Raw genomic sequence first — 20,003 nt, 5'->3', positions numbered from 1 at the left:
TGTTAAGGTAGAAAATAGAATTCATTGCAATGGGAACCTAGGACCCATGATCTTAGGAAGAGAGATAAAGCATTGGGACATAGAAACGCAGTCAGGAAAAACAGAGTTGTTGAGGAAAAAAAAAAGCCCTGCAGAAAAACCCTTGCAGGTGTAGCAGGGTCTTGTGTTCTGGGAATGAGCAAAGCTCTAACTTTGAGATCAGAGCGAGACCTGATATGGTAAGCACATACAGTAAGATGAGAGGCTTCTGGCTGACACATCTGATTCAAGCAACTCTGAGTTTCTGAGCTGGGGAGTGAAGCCTGATCTAGCCTGACTAGGGCTCCTTCTTGGCAGCAGTCTTGTACTTAACTAGTGCCTAGTTTCTCTTGGTTTTATTCTACTACCTTCATGGTGCCTAAATGCCATTTCTGGGATTACACAAACATGTACCAGGGAAACAATTCAGATAAAAGTAACTGATAGCATTTTCCTCCCAGCTATTTTTAAACAAGTTCAGTTCCCTGATGCCATTCATGGTGCAGCTGTCCTGGCAGTCATACCAGGAGAGCTGATGTCAGGATACAATAAGGACTGGCTGCACATTAGGACGAGCAGAGCTGTGAGGGGCTGTTCCTGAGGCCAGCAGCCAGGGCCCTCATGGGCATAGCCCATCCCCACAGTACCTGACCATGGAGAGCCAGGCAGGCCTGGCATAGTGGCTGGGTTTGACCAAGAATTGAAATCGCTGGGCAAGCTCATGGTGATGAGGTTGCTTGCAGTCAAACTGGGTCAGGATCAGGCCCAGTGATTCCTAGGCGTGTCTGTGGTGATAAGGCAAGGCAAGCCTGGGGTCAGGCTAATAAACCAGCCTACAGGTTAAGATCAGCAGGGCACAGCCAGAGACCACTGCTCCTCCAACATAGCTCAGACAGAGAATGGGAGCTCTGGCCTGAGCATAAATAAAAACACACCCTCCCACAACCCCATGGGCAGCAGTTTTGGGTGCATCCCCAGGTAAAGCTGCTCAGGACAGTGAAGGCCTGTTCATGTATTCAAGGCCCTGACAGGTGAAGCTATAGAAGGGCAGGAGAGGGAGTCTCTGGTGCCTGGGTGTAGGCTGTGTAAGCTGCATCTTGTGTAGAGGAGGAAGTTCAGATGATGAGTGTGCACTCAGAGTGTTTGTGTTCATGTTGGCTGGAGCTGCCTCAACTTGAGTGACTTGCTCATGCCCTGTCATCATCAGTTGTGTGGTGCTGCTCCCTGCCTCTGCTTGTTTTGGTCCAGTGAGGTCTGTATTTGGCTGTGTAATAGAAATGTTCTGCAGGAGTTAGAAAAGACAGAGGCTGTTCATGCTGGCATTGCCACACCTGAGGCTTGTGAGATAGTGTCCTGGTTTTGACAAAGATAGAGGCMATTTTTTCCTAGTAGCTAGTGTTCTGCATTTCATATGAGAATAATGTTGAGAACACACTGATGTTTTGGTTGTTGCTGAGTAGTGGTTACTTCAAGCCAAGGACTTTTCAGTGTCTGGAACTGGCAAAAGGAATAGTCCACACCATAGTATATTCATGCTCAGTGTATAAAGTGAGGGAGTTGTCTGGGGAGGGGCTGATCACTATTTAAGAATGGGATGGGCATCGGTCAGCAGGCGGTGAGCAATTGTACTGTGCATCATTTGTTTTTCTTGTGTTTAATTCTTCTTATCCTGTCATTATTATTATTGTCATCATATTTTGCTTTATTTCAGTTATTAAACTGTTCKTATCTCCACTGGGTGGTATGGGGTGGGTGGAGTGAGCTGTGTGATATTTGGATGCCGGGTTAAACCATGACAGAGAGAAATGGCATGAGTTCAGGAGGAGCCAAGGCAGCCTCAGAGGCCAGTAGGTCAGTGTCACACTTTGCCTGTCTGTGCTAAGAGACATGGGGAGATACAGTGCAACCTCCTCTCCTCTGTGAAGCAAGCAGTTTCTGTTCACTGCATTGTGGCCTAGGAGTGCTTGCTACAGCAGGGTTACTTCAGCTTCTCTGCCTCAGCAGGGTCTCTTGCAGGCCTTCAAGCTCATGCTGGTTGCTCCAGATCCTGGCAAAGCAGTTGATCCCGTTCATCAGTTTTGCATAAAAGCAGCAGGGAGAGCATGCTGCTGGTCTGAGAAATAATCAGCTTCTTTTGTTGCCTTTGTCAGTACAGGAAAGACCTCCTGCTGCTGACTGTTCCCTGTGAATGAGTGCTGTCACTGCACTGTTCTTGCTATTTCCTGCATCTATTTCTTTTGCATCTCATGTGTTTTAGTACTGAATTTCTGAGCTCCAAGCTGGCAGCCTGCTCTTTGGCTCTCAGCTTCCCTGTCCATCTGCGTCCTATTTGACATCTAGCTCCTTCGTCCTGACTGCTGTGACACCAGACCCTGAGGCTGATGTAGCCTTCGAATCAGAGATCACCTTGCTGTTACCCACCTCTGCCAAAAGAAGATGGTTCCCAGCATTATCCAAAAGAGCAAAGGAAAGCAAAGGATGATGACCAGGCATGTTCTTGGAGTCTGCCATACAGGGACACATTTTCAAAACAGAAGTCTGGTTATTTCAGGGCATGAGGTAACTGTGAAAGAGCTGCRGAGAGTCAGGAGTGAGGTGCTGTGATGGGGATAAAACATGCCCTGCACTTTCAGGYCTGAGCCAAAGGAAGGTCCTTCTCTGTGAATCTGTGCAAAAGCAGGGTGGTAGAAGGAAGGAGGGACCTTGTTCTTTTCTTACTGCCCAGCGAAGAACATGGGTGAAAGGAGAGAGATGAGGTGGCTGAGTCCTCCTCTCCTATTCAGATCCATTGGCCTCTCACACTTTTGCTGATGAGAAGGTTTGGGAAAGGGACTGGGAAATTCAGTAAACTACCCAAAAGATAACAGGGAGATAGAGTTTCCCATAGATTACAATGTTGAATGGTGGGATACCAGAAATCTACAATGACGCCTTGGGGAGAGAAGCAATTCCTAAGACAAATCTATTTTTAAATTTATTTTTCCTCCTCTCTTACAAAGTAGTTTACAGACATTCATTAACCCACATGATTTCCCTTGGGGATAGTCAGTAACTGGGAGAAAGCTCTGCTCAGTGTTTCAGGGCAGCCTGCTATTTTCAGTAGTGGAAGGAGCAAACACAGCCATGAATGGAGGAGGGGAGAATCATGTAGAAAGCATTCTCCCTCTTGACTAGAACAAGGGACAGGTTCTCAGGAGATGCACCCCTTCCCAGAGTGTGTAAGAAGAWGCTCCTGGTTTTCTCTGGTTTCAGGGATCATATGGAAAACTTTTCTTTGGGTTAGGTTAGGTTTCTGTCAAGTCAGCAAACTGCCCTGCCATGTATTCACTGGGATTGATGCAAGGGAAGCAGCTGGCTGAGGGTTGTGGCTGACCAGGCTGCCAATGTGCTGGACTGAGTGTAATTAGYAGCTGCCTCCCTGGGAAAAAGTATAGCACCAAGGCAGGCAGTCATGTCACTCACTGGCTCCCTGCAAAGCTTCCAGCAAAATCTAAGATTAGGAGATAATACACTATGTGTAGAGTGAGTATTTTGTTCAGGTTTACAGCTTACAAAATTTTACCGCAGTCTTGCAAATGTTGTGGTTTGGAGAAAAGCCAGCAAAGGTTGAAAGAACACATAAATTAAGGAACTCAACGGATGGGTAACTTGAGAGACATTGAGGAGTGTAGTCACGGATTTCTTGCTCTGATTTGAGGTTGTGTTGCAGCCAAAAGGCTGGTACTGCTGCACATGCTGTCCATTGCACACACTCTGGGAAGTGGCAGCTGTGGACTGAGTAGTGTCCCTAGCCCTACCCTACTAGGGCCATAGCCCTAGTGCTCAAACACTGATTGTCATTGCGTTGCTGAGCAATGCAATGCTTGTGCGATTGCTGAATAASTAAGGCAAGGGCTAGGAAGTTTTGAAAGGGAGAAGAGAGGAGTGTCCCTTTCAGCTGTGCCAGACAATGTTGCTGGGCTGCCAGGCAAAACTGCTGCGGTTTGATGGAAGAAGTGATGGGATTGTACGGTCAGGGCAGGAGTCTGCTTCTTCTAAGCAGTTGTTGAGTATGTACATACAYGTATGTCTTCAGGCTTTCCTTTTGTAACTTCATTTCCAGTATTAGAATCAAATGTTGATTTGCAAATGTGTGGTAATATTATTTCTGGCCTGCCAGGTGCTTTGGCTTTAGGAAGATTTAGGGATACCCTGAAGTAGGAATGAGCTGACTGATGTGCCCTGGGGTTTCCTGGATCTGAGGATAAATTTTACATCTTGCTGTGATGGAGTGTTTGGAGATGTTACTGATGTCCCTGCCGAAAGCAAGGTGTTTGGCAGGGGACAGTCACTCAAGTGCTGGAAGACATGCACATCACACCACATGGAAGCAAGGTGAAATACTAGGAAATAAGCAGACCCTAAGCTACCATCTTTTAAGTTCACAGCACAGGCACTAACTTGCCTGAGGTCAGAACTAGCAGGGCTGTCCACCCATCAGACGTGACCTCCAAATTTTCCAGTAGATGTGTAATCTCTCTTCCATGAAGATCATCCCACTCATGAATTTTCTAAACGTAATGCCTCTAGTACAGGGACCAGTTGCCTACAGCCCCTACAAGCATAGGCAGTGTGATTTAAGCTGAAGACAGTGACCTAAGGCAGGCAGAGCTTTCCAAAGGACATGGTAAGCAAGGCAAGATGAGAAAGCTCTTTTGAAAACAAAGGATTTTCAGAGTGGAATCACTGCTGTCAAACAGGTCATTATGAAGGATTTGGGTGCAGAGGGAGTAGGTAGCTGTGCTTCAGCTTCATAGGTGGCTGCAATGTGTAGAGGGGATCCAGAGTCACTGGCGAAACAAACATCCGTGGAATTGGGGATATGGCATTCCTKAGGAACTGTGTGTCACCTGTGGGGAAGCCCTGAAGAGAATTGAGAAAACAGGCCAGTGTGGTCACAGCTGGGGACAGTGACTGTTTTAGTGTCAGCCTCCTGCTGGAAGCAGGAACAATAAAATCAGGAAGGAAAGAGATAGTRAAGTCAAAAGGGGGGAGTGCAGGACCYGGGACTTTCAGTGTCTTGGACAGAAAGGAAATRCAGGGAGGAAGAGACCACAGGATGTRTRATTAGGAGGACACAGTGAAAGTGYTGAAACTGAAGAGGAGAGTTGATGGACCCAGACCCTAAGGGGGAAGAAGTGCTGAGCACCACTACACTGCCTGTTGAGGTGTCTCAAACTGCAGCTGTAATTGTTTTAAACTGAGAGATTGACAAACCAGAAACCTCTGCAAGCAGGGTTACTGAATGATGAAAAACAGGAGGACATAGCCAGAAAGGAGATATGCTGAAAGCAGCTGAGGTGGTTTAGCCTGAAATTTAATTTGGGAAAGTTCACTGGAACATGTTGCTTAGTCAAGATGTTCTAAAGGTAATTAGCCATTTTTTTCCAATTACAGAACTTACTCTGTTGCCTCCTCCCCCTATATTTCAGCATGGATTTATCCAGCTTCTCATATTAATCCTCTTTGATCTGCTAAGAACCTAGGTAGCTTGGTAAAGTCTCACCTCCTTGCAGCCCAGAGTTTTTCAGCTCCTTTTAGCCTGGACCTGGGCAGTGGTTCAACACATGCAGGTTTTTTTCTGTTTCYCGGGGTTTTTTTTTGGTTTGGTGTGAGGTCCTCTGAAGACACTTTGCCTTGTATCATGCAGCCTTACTATTCTTGCTTGTTYTGCATAACCTTTGCTGCCAGCCTGCAGTGAGTATTTTCCATCCACATTTCCATGGGCCAAGATGGAGTTTGTGGCACTGGCTGTGTCTCATGTTCAGCCCCCTGACCTGTCAGCAGCTGGTCTCAGTGCAGTTACCCTAGAAATGATCGCTACTGSTCTAAGTGAAGTGTTCAAGCCCATTTTGACTGCAGCACCAGCTTCCTCCACAAGCAGAAAGGATTTTTGCAGCCTGCTKTCCATAAGCATGTCAACAGCTCCAGAGATGCGTCCGAGGCAGCTCCCATTCGTGCAGGGCCTGCACTGCAGTCGGGGGAGCCTGCAGGAGACAGCAGAGCTGAGCTCCACAGCTGTGGCCTTGAGCTGGACCTGCAAACAGGCAGGAGCAGAGGTAGTGCAGGACAGTTTGTAACAGCACTGACTGCTCTYTGTGCAGAATTGCCAAATACTTGCACCTGCCTCCCTGCTTAGTGCCAAGCAAAACAGCCACAAGGACACAGGGGATGGGAAGTGGGARAGAAAGTAAACTGAAGCAGCAATGGCCCCAAGCTCCAGGCAGGGCTGTGGGAGTGCCACYCAGAGCTGAGGGCTAACCACAACTTAGCTGCTATCCCAGAGCACAGCTGGCTGTGGGCTCTGTGACCCAGATTTTGYCTACAAGGCAGAAACATTACTGGGTTGAGCAAGCTGAGCTGCTACTTTGGGGAGAGGGTGATGCCATAGAGAATCTTTAACTTCCTTTTCCTRGAAAATTCATCAACAGGAAATCCAAGTTTTGCATGATGCTTCTAAAATTCTTTTCCAGGAAGATGCCAGAACCAAATTATCTGCTAACCACAGATGTATGAACTTTCCACAAGGAACGGCTTTATTAAAAAATAAAATATGACCAGATAAATTTTCACTGTGTTGCCCATCAGGCACAGAGATGCATTTGTATGTTTTTACAAAAACCATGAGGGAAGAGCAGGCTTCATTGGCCTTCTGGAATTCAGGCACAGCAATTAGTTTATGTGTACATATCTCTCCGTTCACACATAAAACTTTTGGCATAGCATAGATGGCAAGCTTCAACTAGGACCTTTGTGGTTAACAAAACCTAATTTGCTTCTGTGGAAAACCAAGTATCCAGGCAGAGCTATTACTTTTAACGTAAGATCATTAGATGTGGGATGGTTTGAGTTTTTTTTCCCCTTCCCTCCAGCTAGTTCTTTACCACACAGACTCTGTTTTATTAATCCAGATGGTTTTGGGCAGCCAGGACTAAATGCCATGCCAGTTTATGAGGTATAGTCCAGCCAAGCAATTCTTCATTCTCAATGTGTTGTCTGCTGTCCATTACTTCAGCTCTTGGCAGGAATTTCTGATGTGCAAACATTCCTTAGAGGACTTGTTCACATAACTGCAGTATGTCACTATTTCTGAAAACCTTCAAGCAGCCTATTATAATCAGGTGGTCATGTTTTCCTAGGACAAACAAGTCTGTTCAGACTTTGTCCTGTGGAATTTCAGGTTGTTTGTACTGTAATCAGAGGTTCTGTCTGCTGGACATTTYTGTCCTTCAGCACATTCTGGCCACACCTAGTTCCATCCCTAATTAGCCTGAGTAGAACTCAGAAGAGGAGCTGAAGTCAATTTTCCTTGTTATCCTCTGTAGCTCCCTTCTACCATTYGTTGACCTTACATGAAAGTCTAGCATTAGTGTTTGAAATATGCAGGCTAATCAGGTAAACCTCAGTATTGTTCATAGGACATCTCAGGTCATTTTAGCACTGACTGTATTAGTCTCAGTTCTCTCAAAAGCCTCACAGGCATGGCTCTCTTCACATTCATGTGTGCTAGGACAAAGGAGCAAGAAATCATTCCATTGTGGGTCAGCAAGTGGAACACTTATCATTAGTGTTGTGCAGTAATTGTACTTTTACCCRGGACACAGAACTGAAAGCAGAGACTTGATCTTTAAACAAATTCAAGTGCTTATACACCAACACCTCTAACTGCATGGCATAAGCTTAGAGGCATCTTCAGATACTGAAGCTAGAATACTAAGTAAATTCATAGCTAAATCCAGCCATTTCAATGCCTGTTGCTTAGATATTTAATTGCCTTTTGGAAATATTTYGTCTTTTCTCAAGAAATAACATAATAGACTTTGAGCCAAATGCTTTAGCTTTATCCTTTTGGTTTGCACCCCTCTTCCCTATTCATGAAGTACAGTGCTAGGGATTTTGAGCAAAGCTTTTCAACTGCTAAACTTCTGTAGTCTCACAACAACACTAAGCAGCATTAGTCTCTGATCTCTTTGTCCATGGCAGACTACACTTCAAGGCATCCAGTATGCTGGAAAAGGTTAATTTCTGCTCAGTCAGGCAACAAGATGTTTGTGATATTTTAATTATCAGTGTTTGAGCATGCCTATCCCCTCCTCTGTTTCAGTTTACATTTTGGTTTACTAGCTGCTGTTAACATGCTACTGGCCATTTAATCCKAATGTTCACCCGTGATTTCAGACTTTATGTGTAGCACCCTTTTTCCAAACAACTCTGGAACAGTTAACCCGTGTGGTTGGTGGAGGCTTGACTGAGTTTTGTGAGTCTGACATAGCCAGGTCACTCACACTTGCTAAGCCMAAAACGCATTTCAGCAGCAATTTCAAGCAGATGTACTAAGTAAGCCATTTTTAAGCAACTGCTTGTTTTYCTTTGTTTCTCCAACCCTGGGAGCTTTTTCAGGTTTTTGTTMCCTCAAGTGCTTGGGCTTATCAGCCCTTATGTTGTAGTATGCAGAGCACTAGGAGCAGGAGGCCAGGGCATCCCAGCAGCCTCACAGGCTTTGAAAGGCAGGACAGGTAAGATAAAGATTTGATAACTCTTCCCTGCTGAATGGCACTTAACAACTGGGAATAAGTGCACTTACAGCAATTCAGGATGAGAAGGGGAATTACCCCTCTATAGCTAATTTGTGCCAGCCAGCAGGCAACTTCCACAGTGCTACCCTCATCACAAGTGCAGGGTCTTTGGCAAAGCAGGGAGTACACATCCAGCCCTGTGTAAGTCAAGCAGATGTCCAAGAGGAAAAAAAGAGGGCCTCTACTGTGTGCCAAGTGCTCTTGAAAAGAGGTGTAGCCAAAATAATCTAGATGCATTAGAAACCTCAACATACACAAGTGAATTTAGGGATCCTAGAGAGAACAGCAGTGGAATGTTGCTGTCATTTTTTTAAAACCAGCCTTCAGCACGTGTCCATTATAGCTCAGGGAGCATTCAATTAACTTCAACTTGCTGCACAACAGGTCTGTTCACACGTCATTAAATGTGCAAACAGCCACACCATGCAAGACAGAAGCTTCCTTCTCCTGTGCCTCAGCTATACTATCATTCACTCCTGTCGTTATCACAACAAATAAGAGGGCAGTGGAAGGGGATGTTCAGGTTGAAGCTGTATGACTTATACCAGCTGCCTTACCAGGGAAGCCAAGAAACTTGCAGGTGAGGGATACTGAAAACTTATAAAATATATAGGAGAATAAAGAGCTTTCTGCCAGTCAGCTTATGGAGCTAAAAAAGGGGAAAACAACAGCAGAAGTTCCCTATTACCCTGCACATCCAAAATTCCTTGAACAGGAAGCCTGGAGGTAGGGCAGACCTCAACACCCTATGGATGCATGGGCATTAAAGCCAAGGAAGTGTGCTTTCTCTCTTTTATAGAGAGAACACATGAAAATACTTGGAAAACTTCATGGAAACTCTTATCTGCTTTCATTCAGTGCAAGTGAAAGTGCAAGTTTCTTTCTGCACTCCTAAACTACTATAGTGCTCAGGAAAGTCTTTATTCATCCTTGTTTATTTTTTTAGAAAATCCCTACAGATCTAGGTGTTTAAAATTAAGCATTAGTTACATGGAATATGTGCCTTTAAAGTCCAGAAGCTGCTGGATATACTGCAGAGGTGGGTTGGGGCCTGGAGTGACCCAGTGACCTCTGCAGGAGATGCTGGTATGGCTGTGAGGCACTGAAAAGGAAGCAGCAATCATGATCCAACCTTCTCAACATAATTAGCAGGATAGAGTCCAACTTGACCAGTGAGAAGTCGGCCCTTGCACCAGCCCTGCTCATCTTCCTCACTAATCTTCATTAGTTCTTCACCTAAAAGTAAGAACAGTCATTAGAAGGCAGCCTTGAACAAAGTAGCATGGCATTTTTACCCACCTAAGATGACTTGATAAAAAGGAAGACTATTGGTCTGAATCACCACACTTTTCTCCCCTTATCAACATCCTTATCATAATGCACAGTTTAATCAAAGCCAGAATTACTGACCTCCTCAGTATTTATACTGAGAATCATCAAGGAAGTTAAAAGGAAGGAAGGAAGGAAGGAAGGAAGTTAAAACAGACCTTCACTTCTTCTATTTAGCATCAGAAATTTTTTGTGCCCTCTAATTCTGGCTGCTTTTCTCCCCCCGAGGAACATAGTAACAAGCCAGAGGGATCTGAAGGATCTGAGAGATATTTTTCTTAATGGCTCTGATAAACAAGTGGGAAGGAAATACAAGAAGCTGCTAAGCTCTGGCTATTAGGACCCAAAATGCCTATTCCATGATGGAGTGTCTGGTTTGGCCACAGTAAGGTATGAAATCAATTTATTTCTCAGACTATGACCAGGAAAGTCTTTTAACTTATTCCCACATCTACTTTGGGAAGGGGCAGCAAGATCCTCTTCTCCACCAGTAGAAAGTCATACTTTTGCCAGAGASGAAGGTCTGACTGCAACAACAGACACATTCCACACTGGCAGTCTCAGAAAGTCACTGCTGTTAAGCTGAAGCCTTACTGGTATGTGTTGCTCAGAGCAGATTCAAAAAGGAGATGACTACAGCTAACAAGTCATACCCCTTTTCATCTGCTGAGTGGAAAGGAAGAGCAAAGTTGAGTTCTAGAGCACCCATACTGCAAGGTATTTTAAGTGTTAGGAAGTTTMCTAGTATGGTAACACTGCAGCRCAGATGTGGGCCTCAGGAATAAGGYCMKGATACTAAAGYACTTCAGTGACTTTAAATGGGTRTATTTTGGAGAGGTATAGCACAGAGATACCATATAAAACTGAAAACAAGCAAGGTCAGAGACACTCCCAAGATTCAGATGTCCTCTTAAAATTGAGAGGAGTGCACATGCAAGCAAAATTTAACTAAAGCAAGAAAAGGGGACAGGTSTGTTTACTCCAGCACTCAATCCTCTGCTGTGAGCCAGGATCTCCATTCTCAAGATACCCATTTTGAGCAACAGTTTGCAGCTGTTTTTTTGCCAATTGACCTCTGCCTTCAATAGTACATGTCAGTCAGCTGAACTTTCTCCCAAAATATCTATCTTCACATTACTTGAAAAGACAATCCAGAACACCCATGTAATTTTTATATCAATGGTGCAAGGGAGAAGCATTTAATAAAGTCTCAAGACACAATTCAGAATGCATGCCATAAGGAGGCAGGAAGATCTGTTTTATCACTTGGGATCTGTTCTCCCTACACTCTGACCAAGGCCTAGACAGTCTCTTTCCATGTGGCTTCACCACCTTCTAGTCTAAAAAGAATTGGATTTCCCACTATATCATCCACCTCGAAGGAGCCTGGCAGTGAGTTAGACCAAGGGAAGAATAAGTGTCAATTTTCAAGTGGACATCCAGTTCTAAGAGTGTTTCAGTCATTCAGTCAGCCCGAGTGAGAACAGTACAAGGTTAGTAAGAGATTAGTGCTTCTGTACCTGCTTTAAAGCTCAGCTCATCAGCCTCCTGTCCTGTGTAATCATAGAGTGCTCGTACCCGTACACCTGGTACCTTTAGGTCTTCCTCATGCCCGTTGGCATCCAGGCACTTCTTGGGAGTGTCCTCATCTGACCACTCCGAAATGTCTTCCTTCCCTCCGCTTTGTGTRTGGAAGGATAAAGGGAACAAGGTGCTTGTTAGCAGATTCATCTTTCACCCACCTCCTCCTGAATCATGCACCACCCTGACTCCCCTTGAGATTGCTCTGCTGTAGAACAGGGTGCAAGAGGTGCAAGAGGCCCAACAGCCAAGTGAGCGTGAACAGGGAAGAGAGATCCCAGGAAGAACTAGATTTTATTGAAAGCACCCTAGCATTAGAGCCCTGAGGGCCAGCAGGGTAGTTCACTCTCAAAGTATTTTCACAAATGCACATTCTTYATACATCTCATCCTATTCTAGCAGACCCTCTCACACAGGGAAGGCTAGTCCTAACTGGAGAGCCTGACTACATCCAGAGTTATTCCAGACAAAAATAGGACAGAGAGAAAAAAACATGTTTTACATCCTGAAGGGATGTCTGGTATTGTTTTCCAAGTCAGAGACAAGAGCAGAGGGGAAGAACAGCAGAGGACAGACACCTGGAGCCCAAAAAACCCTGCAGAGGCTACGTTCCATACTAACTTCACATGGGCTGGTGCCTTCAGGGTGTCATAGAAGAAGCTGTTCTGCTCCTCTTGATAGGAAAACCTGTAGATTGGCAAATAGGGCCCCTGAAACCAAATKACTGTGAAATATAGTAGTGGCCTTGAAAAATCTCTATATCCCCATTCTTCTCTGCTCAGTTCACTTAGGCCAGAGTCTACCTTTTAAAGCAGGACAGCTACTGGAACAGTAGGATGAGYCTGTTCTGCCTCTCCCTATTCTCCAGCTTGCTTCCTGGCAAGGGAGGCAGCTATACCCAAACTTCTCAGGTAGTACTCAGCATCATACCAAGGAAAAGCAATAAAAATTTGATGTCTTCATTTAGGAAACCATACAACTCCAAATTCTTCTCAACCTGTCTGGGAGGAAGAACTTGGGAAATGCATGCCAGAATCAGACTGGTCTGACTGGGCTAAATCTCATCACTAGAAGGATCTTTACAAGGAAGGCACTTTGTGAGGCAGAATGTGCTAGACAAAAAAAAAMCCAAAAAAGCCCTRAAAATCCAACAAAACAAAGTCAAAACCAAACAGCTACCCTAAACTGCGTTTTCTACATGRCCTTTTCCAGAGTGGCACAGTCAAGGCCATGGGCAAGGGTCAGGAAGTTAAGGAAGAGATTACTCCTATCAATCCAACTCATTCATGACTATACTTTTCCTAGGTCCTGATGTATCCCAGAATTCAGCCTTTACCTTTGCTTTGTCTGCAGAGGGGTCTGTGAGACAACACCATCCCGTGCAGGCAAAATGCTGGTCAGTGTGACATCATCAGCCATCTTGCCACTCTTCTCCTTCTTGGTGATTTGCCTCTGTGTTTCGAGGGACCATTCCTGTCCAAGGAAAAACAGTAATAGGATCAAGCCACTCAGACAGAAAAGCTCTGTACATCTTTTCTGCCCAATGTAGAGGACAGAAGACCAGGTTGTACTTCAGTAGCAGCTGAACTGGTCAGCTCAATGGCCTTGCTGACATAGCAGGCTCACTTCTGTTGAATCCCAAGGTGCAACAAGAGAGGCTGAGAGAAAATCATCAAAGAAAGCTATCCCACAGCCCTGAGCACCACCTCCTGTTCTCTGACCTTGAGTTGGATGGCTGGAGTATAGTTTGGCAGCCTACATATGCTGCTTTGGGCACCAGACAACTTGCAAYACAACAATTTCAGAAGAGCCTAACATCCTGAGCCTAACATTTGCTGAGCAAAGACATGGTCTTTCCAACACAAGACAAGTAATCCACCAATTTCAGTAAAGCAGCTAATTGTTTGGAAATAGTATTAATRCACTCTAGAATGCTACCCTACCTCAAACTGAGGCCAATTCATTGMCATGCCCGGTCCATGAGTGTTGCGCCACCACTTCAGGTCCTCCTGGTTGTCTGCAGCCATGATGACTTGGTGGAGATCCCGATACAATGCATGAAAGCTACATCCAGGAACAGACAGAACCATCAGTAATCAACTCCCTGGGCAGTTTCCCAAAAGCCAAGTAGGAAGGAAGAGATTAACCTCATGCACAATTACACAGCATCCTCAATCCCACAGGATTAAGGATACTACAGCAGCAGCTACTCAGCCCTAGGAAAACACATCCACCCTTACATGAGAATCAGTGTGGCAAACAAGACAGGCTTGTTTGGTGTGGCAGTGCCTAACAAGTGCCAGCTCTTAGCACAGCTCATTAAGTGAGCACTGAAAACACACAGCACATTCTTGCACATGGACAGGGAGGTAGCTCAGATTTGYTTTCTCTACCAGAAAAATAAAGGGGCACAGATTATTTTTGGCTGCACCTATTACCCCTGTGTAACCCCCACTTAGGGCAACTTTGGGCTTACAGGCACTGCTTCACAAAAGGTCTCTCTACTAAGGGCAAAATGGGAGGAATAACCATCAATACTAGAAGGCAACAGAGCTACTATTCCTTAGCCTGGGATTACATATAGCTACATGGAAGCATTTCATAGGATAGAAATACACTCACTGGACAGTACTGGACAGTAGTGAAAGAGGAAGGGTTCAAAGGCAGAAAATCCTCTCTGGGGAGTCTGATATTGCCTACAATCAGAGACCCCAGCACCAGTCACACCAAATGCCATTCTAAAATACACTTGAAAGGGGAAGGAGTGAGATCTGGCCAATGCAAGCAAGCAGCTTCCTTTCAGAGACACTGGAATTGACACCCCTCACCAGAGCCTAAGCACTCCAGGCTGGCAGAATTCCCCCCTGTAKCAGGGCCAGTACCTTTCACTGGTGGAAAGGTTGAGATGCTGGTGCAGATTCAGAAGCATCTCCTTAAAGAAGCACAATCTCTTGCGCTCTGCCTCCTGACAGCCCTCAAACACTTGCTCCATGTCTTCCATGTAGCGGGGATTGTAGCGGTTCAACTCTTCCAGCATCTTCTCATACTGATCCTTGCACTGCAGCAGGAGGACAGCAATGGTGAGATGTGTTGCTCTGATGGCAAACAAGTAACAACCCTCCCTACTATGGCTTGGGACTGACAAGTTTTTTTTCTGCCCTGCACTGCTAACAAACACACTAAAGAAATAAGAAATCTCACAGCTGCATTTTCCCAGTGCATTGCTCTCCTAACATTCTTGCAAGTTTCCTGTTCTTCCTTGTTACTCCCACAGAGAACCTTCCACAGTTTCCCTCTTGTGGGCAGACAAATCAGGTATTTTTGGTAGCCAAGTCTGCAGCTCTAGAGATTCCTCCCCCTGCACCAAATCCCCTACACCTTTTTCATTTTGAATTTATTTATAAATTAGGATCTTGCCCAACTCCAAAGACAGAGACCTTAGTTACTAAAGTCTCAGTCTAAATCACTAAAACCTCAGATGATGGGATCTCACATCTTTTTACAGGTTTCAGTAATTTCACTGAGGGACATTACCACCAATGTCTTTTCCTTGAAAGGAGTGTCCTTGTGACCCACATCCATATAACACGCACGCACCTTCTCAGCCTCCTGAGTGCACTTCTCCACACGCTCCTGCAACTTGCGCATCTGCTCCTGTGAGACAGATGAGTCTGCTTTGGCATGGTTCTCCCTTGTATGAGCTGTTTTCTCCTCCTTCCGGGCTGCATGATAGTTTTTCTTAGAAGTCTCCACCTGYAGAAGGGATGCAAAAAACCACCATGATCCTGCCCGTACTGATCCTCCAAAATTCAGAGAAGGCATGTGAACATTTGTTAAGACACTGCAACAACCTAAAAGGGAAGCCAATTTGGTCTTTAGTAAACAATCCTCCAGTGGGAAGAGGTACCTTCAAGTGATTTCTTTTTCAGCGCTCACCTGCTGTGCAGGAATACAGAACCTATTACCAAAGCTTTCCCATATGGGAAGGAAGTTATAAAACCACAAGRACAAGAGACGCTTGAGACATCCCTCCCTCTCTGGAATCCTCTGCTACTCTGGCTAACCTAGTTTGTTTGCCCAGTGATTCTTGAAATCAGGCAGCCAGCTCAAYTACCCATACCTCTCCTTCCCCATTCACACTTTGCTCACATCTTTCATCTTCTTCACCCAGGGCTTCTGGGCCTTGCGGAATCCTTCCTCTGCGTCCTTTGTTTCCTTGAAGCCTCCAATCATCTGTTTGTGGTAGGCCTCCTTCTGCCAGGCCTTGATCTTATCTGAGTCTTCACCAGCCAGGTGGTTCCGGACAGCCAAGTGAATTTCACTCAGTTTGTCTGCAGCTGTCAGGAAGGCATGCCAGGCCTTTTCCAGAGTACCATACTGTGGACCTGCAGGAACAAGCACCGGAGGGGCTCTTATACCTCCTGCCCACAGAAGGGAATGCAGTTTATTTTCTTCTTACATACATCTACCAGTAGGGAGTCACTTCCCTAATTCGGCCCCATCACACAACTCAGCACAGACTGGTCTCCACAGTCCCACTATGCAGCATCTAGCCTGGCTGTTACAGCTGGAGGAGATGGGCATTTCTTTGGGGCAGCCTCAGCTGCCCCAGATGGTGCCTGCTAGGAGAAGTTTTCTGTAGAAAATTCTCTTCACAAATCTGGCCTGAGCTTCAGGAAAGACAGCAACATGACTGAAGCTAGGCTTCTGCTCCACAGACCACCAGGTCCTTTGGGACATCTGTCCAATTGTTTCCTKTTGCTTTGTGAGACACTATCAGTTAGAGCACACTGCCACTAAGTCACAGCATCAGTAGTTATTCTCTGACTGGAGGAGAAGACAGCTRAGCCATCCTTAAAAGGGGGATACCTCCAGCTTGATTTAAGACATGGACTGCCCAAGGACTTGCCAAACTAAGCACACAGGTATTTTTTAAGCCATATTTTGTAATATTTTGTCATATTTTGTAATGACAAGAGAACAACCTCTCCAAGTGAATCAGAGGACTGACTACAAAAACACGGAGACAAGCAAAAAAGACACCCAAGAAAGTCACCCTGCTCCTGGGGAAGGGAAGCCTGTCTCTCGAAGAAACAGTGTCATCTCAGTAAGAGATGRCACTCAAAGAGGAGAATGCAGTGATTGTTTCCAGTTCCCAGTCTAATATGCAAACTTTACCTCTCTCCACATTGGTCCTCCACTTACGGGACCACTCTGTTAGCTGCTGGGCATAGTTCTTCTCTATCTTGGCTCGCTCCTGGAAGCAGGAGATGAGATCATTGCAGAGCCTGTAGCCATCATCTACACGTTTCACTGTCCGCTTGTAGTTTCCAGCCTGAAATGTCACACAACATTATCGTTTATACTGTACTTCCATATTCCTTMAGTAAAGACAACAGCAGGTGCATCATTGCACAGGGAAGGAACATGAGCCCCTTCTGAAGCAACATCTGGGCTCAGACCCTTCCTCTTGCACTCTCAGGCTGGAGGGAAAAAGATGAGATGCTTTGCTTGATTCTCACAGCTTAGATTGGYGTCAGCTGAACAAGGAACTGTAATTCCACAGTATCTGCAGAAGAGTCACCTACTCGCTGAACTAACACACAGCATGGTACTGAACCTTCCCACAGTTCCTCCCTACCACTCCTCAAGGGCAACATGTCACCCACAGACATGGAACTCAACCCTCTAATTCCACCAGTGGGTGGTAAGATGACACTCCTACCTCCCTCACACACMAATTATCCTTCCTTACCTCCCAGAAACTGCCCCCAGGAGCCTCCCCGCCAGCATCATCTTCTGATGACATCACCCTCTCTTTCTTGCAGCAGGGAATGTTTGCAGATTTCAGTTAACCTGACAAGACAGAAAAGTGATTTCAAACATAGCACTGGYTGAGCCTTTGCACACAGCCGAGTTCTCAATGACTTGGAGTTGGAAGAGCCCAACTTGCTGCCCTGCAGTCAAGTACTGGCATCAGTGCCCCTCCAGCTGCAGATGGCAAGGTCCAGCAGAGATGCCTAGGGCTGAACTGGCCTCCTTCTTCCCTGTGGACAGGAGGTCTCCTTGGCAGGCCTGTAACACCGGAAAAGGGTGTTGTAAAAGACAATCTTGCCAGACCTTGGCTGTATAGCTACTGGAAATGCTAGTGAATCCAACACTCCAGCAGTACCAAATACTTCTGCAGATACTCCTTTCTTAACCAAGGCCTTCAAGAGGGTAAGAGAAACTAAGGTAGCTAAAGCTGTTTGAAATCAGCCTTGAAAGACTTTAAATAAGTCTTCTGTCAATGGAGATGACTCCAGCTTCCCAGTWTGACTCAGGATTACGGGATTACAACTGACCGGGGAAAACAAGGCTGAGCAGTCAGCAGGCAAGCATGTCTTGAATGGGGAGGAGCCCTGTAAACTGCCCACCAGCTGAGCTGGGCTTGAGCAGAAGTACAGAAACATGCTGGGGCATACCCAGCCGAACAGCAGCACAGCACACGTGCCTCTTACCCAGCAGCACTGCTTCCCTAAAAATATCCCTGTACAGCTGCTGTTTTCACTACACTCACTGCATTAGGCTCAAAATCTAGGCTGGTAGGTACAAGGTTCATCTCCTCTGCTATATCAGAACTTTTGCCTATTCCCCTGTGTTAGCCTGCACTGCCAGATTGTCCCTGAGGTGGTACAACACTATGAAATCCCTGGGGAGAGGTTCAGGGTTGTTCTTGTGCAAGAATGAGACAAGGAGTAACAGGACCCAAGCCCAGTCACTTGCTGACAACYGAGTCCTTTCCAGACAAGCCCAGGTTAATGCAGCATGCATGGCCTTTGCTGCCACTTCTCCTCTTGCACATTCCTAGTTATAAAAAGCTTCCCTCACACCCCAGAGAGGTATCTGCTCATTCTGCCAGCCCACAGAGCTGGGAGATGAAGATCAGGTCAAGCAGAGATGAAGATCAGGTCAAGAGTCCACATCTCTCACCTCCTGAAAATTCTTCTTAGTGGCATGAGCCACACCTTGAAGCACCCCAACCCAGACTGCAGGAATTTCCGAGATTTGGTTTTGTTTGTCCAGTGTCATCCCATGGAGTGTATCAGAATTATATTAATGCTGTTCCTCTGGCATTCTTCAGAAAGCTGGAAGTGCTGAATTCCAGTCACTGAAGCAAGTTGTTTAATGAGATGCGACATTCAGATGCATGAACCTTGAAAAATTATTAAATCCTCCACCATGCCACCAGCTGACCCTGTCCTCAGTCCCCACCATTTGTCAGCTGGCTGCAAAGCCATCTTATAGTCTCCAGGACATGCAACTCTACTCCTGGCCCCAGTAACTACATACCTGACAGCTGAAAGTGAGATGCCACAGGGGAGCAGTGGGAAGCCGGCACGTGTGTCTCAAGCTCTTCAAACTCTGAAAAAAGACTGAAGGAGACAGAGATGGGCAGAGTCAGACACTCCTTTGCAAGGATGATGCCTGTTCTGATGCACTGCAATCCTAGGGGTGTCCCTTTTCTACCAGCTATTTAGGAGGGGCACCTTCTGATATAGCAGCTGCACCCACCGTGCCTCCAGAGATGCCATGTTCCAGCACGTAGGAGAGATGCCAAATCCTTGTGTCACAAGATCTAGCCCCAGAGAGAGTTAAAATAGAAACACTGGGGTGGCTGACAGCACTGTGCAGGAAAGGTAGCATCACAACAGCTGAGCACCGGGAACAGCTTGGTCCAGAAAGGCCTAAAATAAGCACAGACCCCCAGCAACCCACGTGGGGCCTGTTCATCTCTCACTGGACAGTGACCAGTTTAGCAAACCCCACCGCCTCCATGCACTGCTGCATATACTTTTACTCATAGCTGCTTTTGGGAGAAAGATGGAAGGATGCACACATACTTTCTCCAGTTTCTTTTAACTAAAGGTGAAGATTTATACACAAGTCAAAGAACTTAACTCTACATTAAAACAAAAAAAGGCCACTAAAACTCACTGGAATGCATATTCTGATCTAGAGACCCTATAGCAGAAAAGCACCTAGCACTGCACTGGTAGGATGTGGCTCTCTAGCAGGAGAGCTTTTCTGTCCCTTGCTTCTGTAAGTTGCCCCCATCACATTCTCAGAAATACTTAATTTTGCTATATGGTGCAGGTAACTGTCATCAACTTTCCACAGAGCAAAGAGAAGTAAAAGGTCTGCAGAGGCTAGTAGAAGTAAGGTCAGAATAAGGCATTTTTGTTTATCTCACATTTACAACCTCATGATTTACCTCCATGTATGAAGTTTATTTATTTATTTAAAACAAACAAACAAACAAAAAAAACCCAAACAAAAAAACTCCAACCAACAACAAAAAAACCCAAACCCAAAAAACAAAGAAAAAAAACAACACAAAACAAACCAAGCCCCACAAAACAAACCAAGCCCCACAAAACAAACCAAGCCCCACAAAACAAACCAAGCCCCACAAAACAA

The 20,003-nt window shown here is 45.6% G+C and overlaps 1 protein-coding gene across 3 annotated transcripts in view; it reads right to left on the bottom strand.

Moving 5' to 3' along the window:
* Nucleotides 1–6,570: 6,570 nt before the first annotated feature.
* Nucleotides 6,571–20,003, bottom strand: part of PACSIN3 (protein kinase C and casein kinase substrate in neurons 3) — a 24,916-nt gene continuing 11,483 nt past the window's right edge. For 2 of the 3 annotated variants that reach the window (XM_057364796.1, XM_057364807.1), the window contains exons 2-12: nucleotides 18,876–18,958; nucleotides 17,299–17,399; nucleotides 16,722–16,878; nucleotides 15,693–15,928; nucleotides 15,141–15,296; nucleotides 14,426–14,601; nucleotides 13,487–13,607; nucleotides 12,880–13,016; nucleotides 12,165–12,230; nucleotides 11,483–11,643; nucleotides 6,571–9,869 (exon numbers count right to left, since the gene is read on the bottom strand). In XM_057364796.1, the coding sequence (XP_057220779.1) occupies nucleotides 9,754–9,869; nucleotides 11,483–11,643; nucleotides 12,165–12,230; nucleotides 12,880–13,016; nucleotides 13,487–13,607; nucleotides 14,426–14,601; nucleotides 15,141–15,296; nucleotides 15,693–15,928; nucleotides 16,722–16,878; nucleotides 17,299–17,352 (1,380 nt within the window). In that variant the 5' untranslated portion in view covers nucleotides 17,353–17,399; nucleotides 18,876–18,958 and the 3' untranslated portion in view covers nucleotides 6,571–9,753. The remainder of the gene's footprint in view (nucleotides 9,870–11,482; nucleotides 11,644–12,164; nucleotides 12,231–12,879; nucleotides 13,017–13,486; nucleotides 13,608–14,425; nucleotides 14,602–15,140; nucleotides 15,297–15,692; nucleotides 15,929–16,721; nucleotides 16,879–17,298; nucleotides 17,400–18,875; nucleotides 18,959–20,003) is intronic. The other variant, XM_057364812.1, reaches the window with a different exon arrangement.

Source organism: Malurus melanocephalus, unplaced genomic scaffold, assembly GCF_030028575.1.
Source record: "Malurus melanocephalus ecotype Western Australia unplaced genomic scaffold, MMel_1.1 scaffold_2, whole genome shotgun sequence".
NCBI lineage: Eukaryota > Metazoa > Chordata > Aves > Passeriformes > Maluridae > Malurus > Malurus melanocephalus.
The sequence above is the reverse complement of the archived record's forward strand: the minus strand, read 5'-3'. Positions and strand labels throughout refer to the sequence as shown.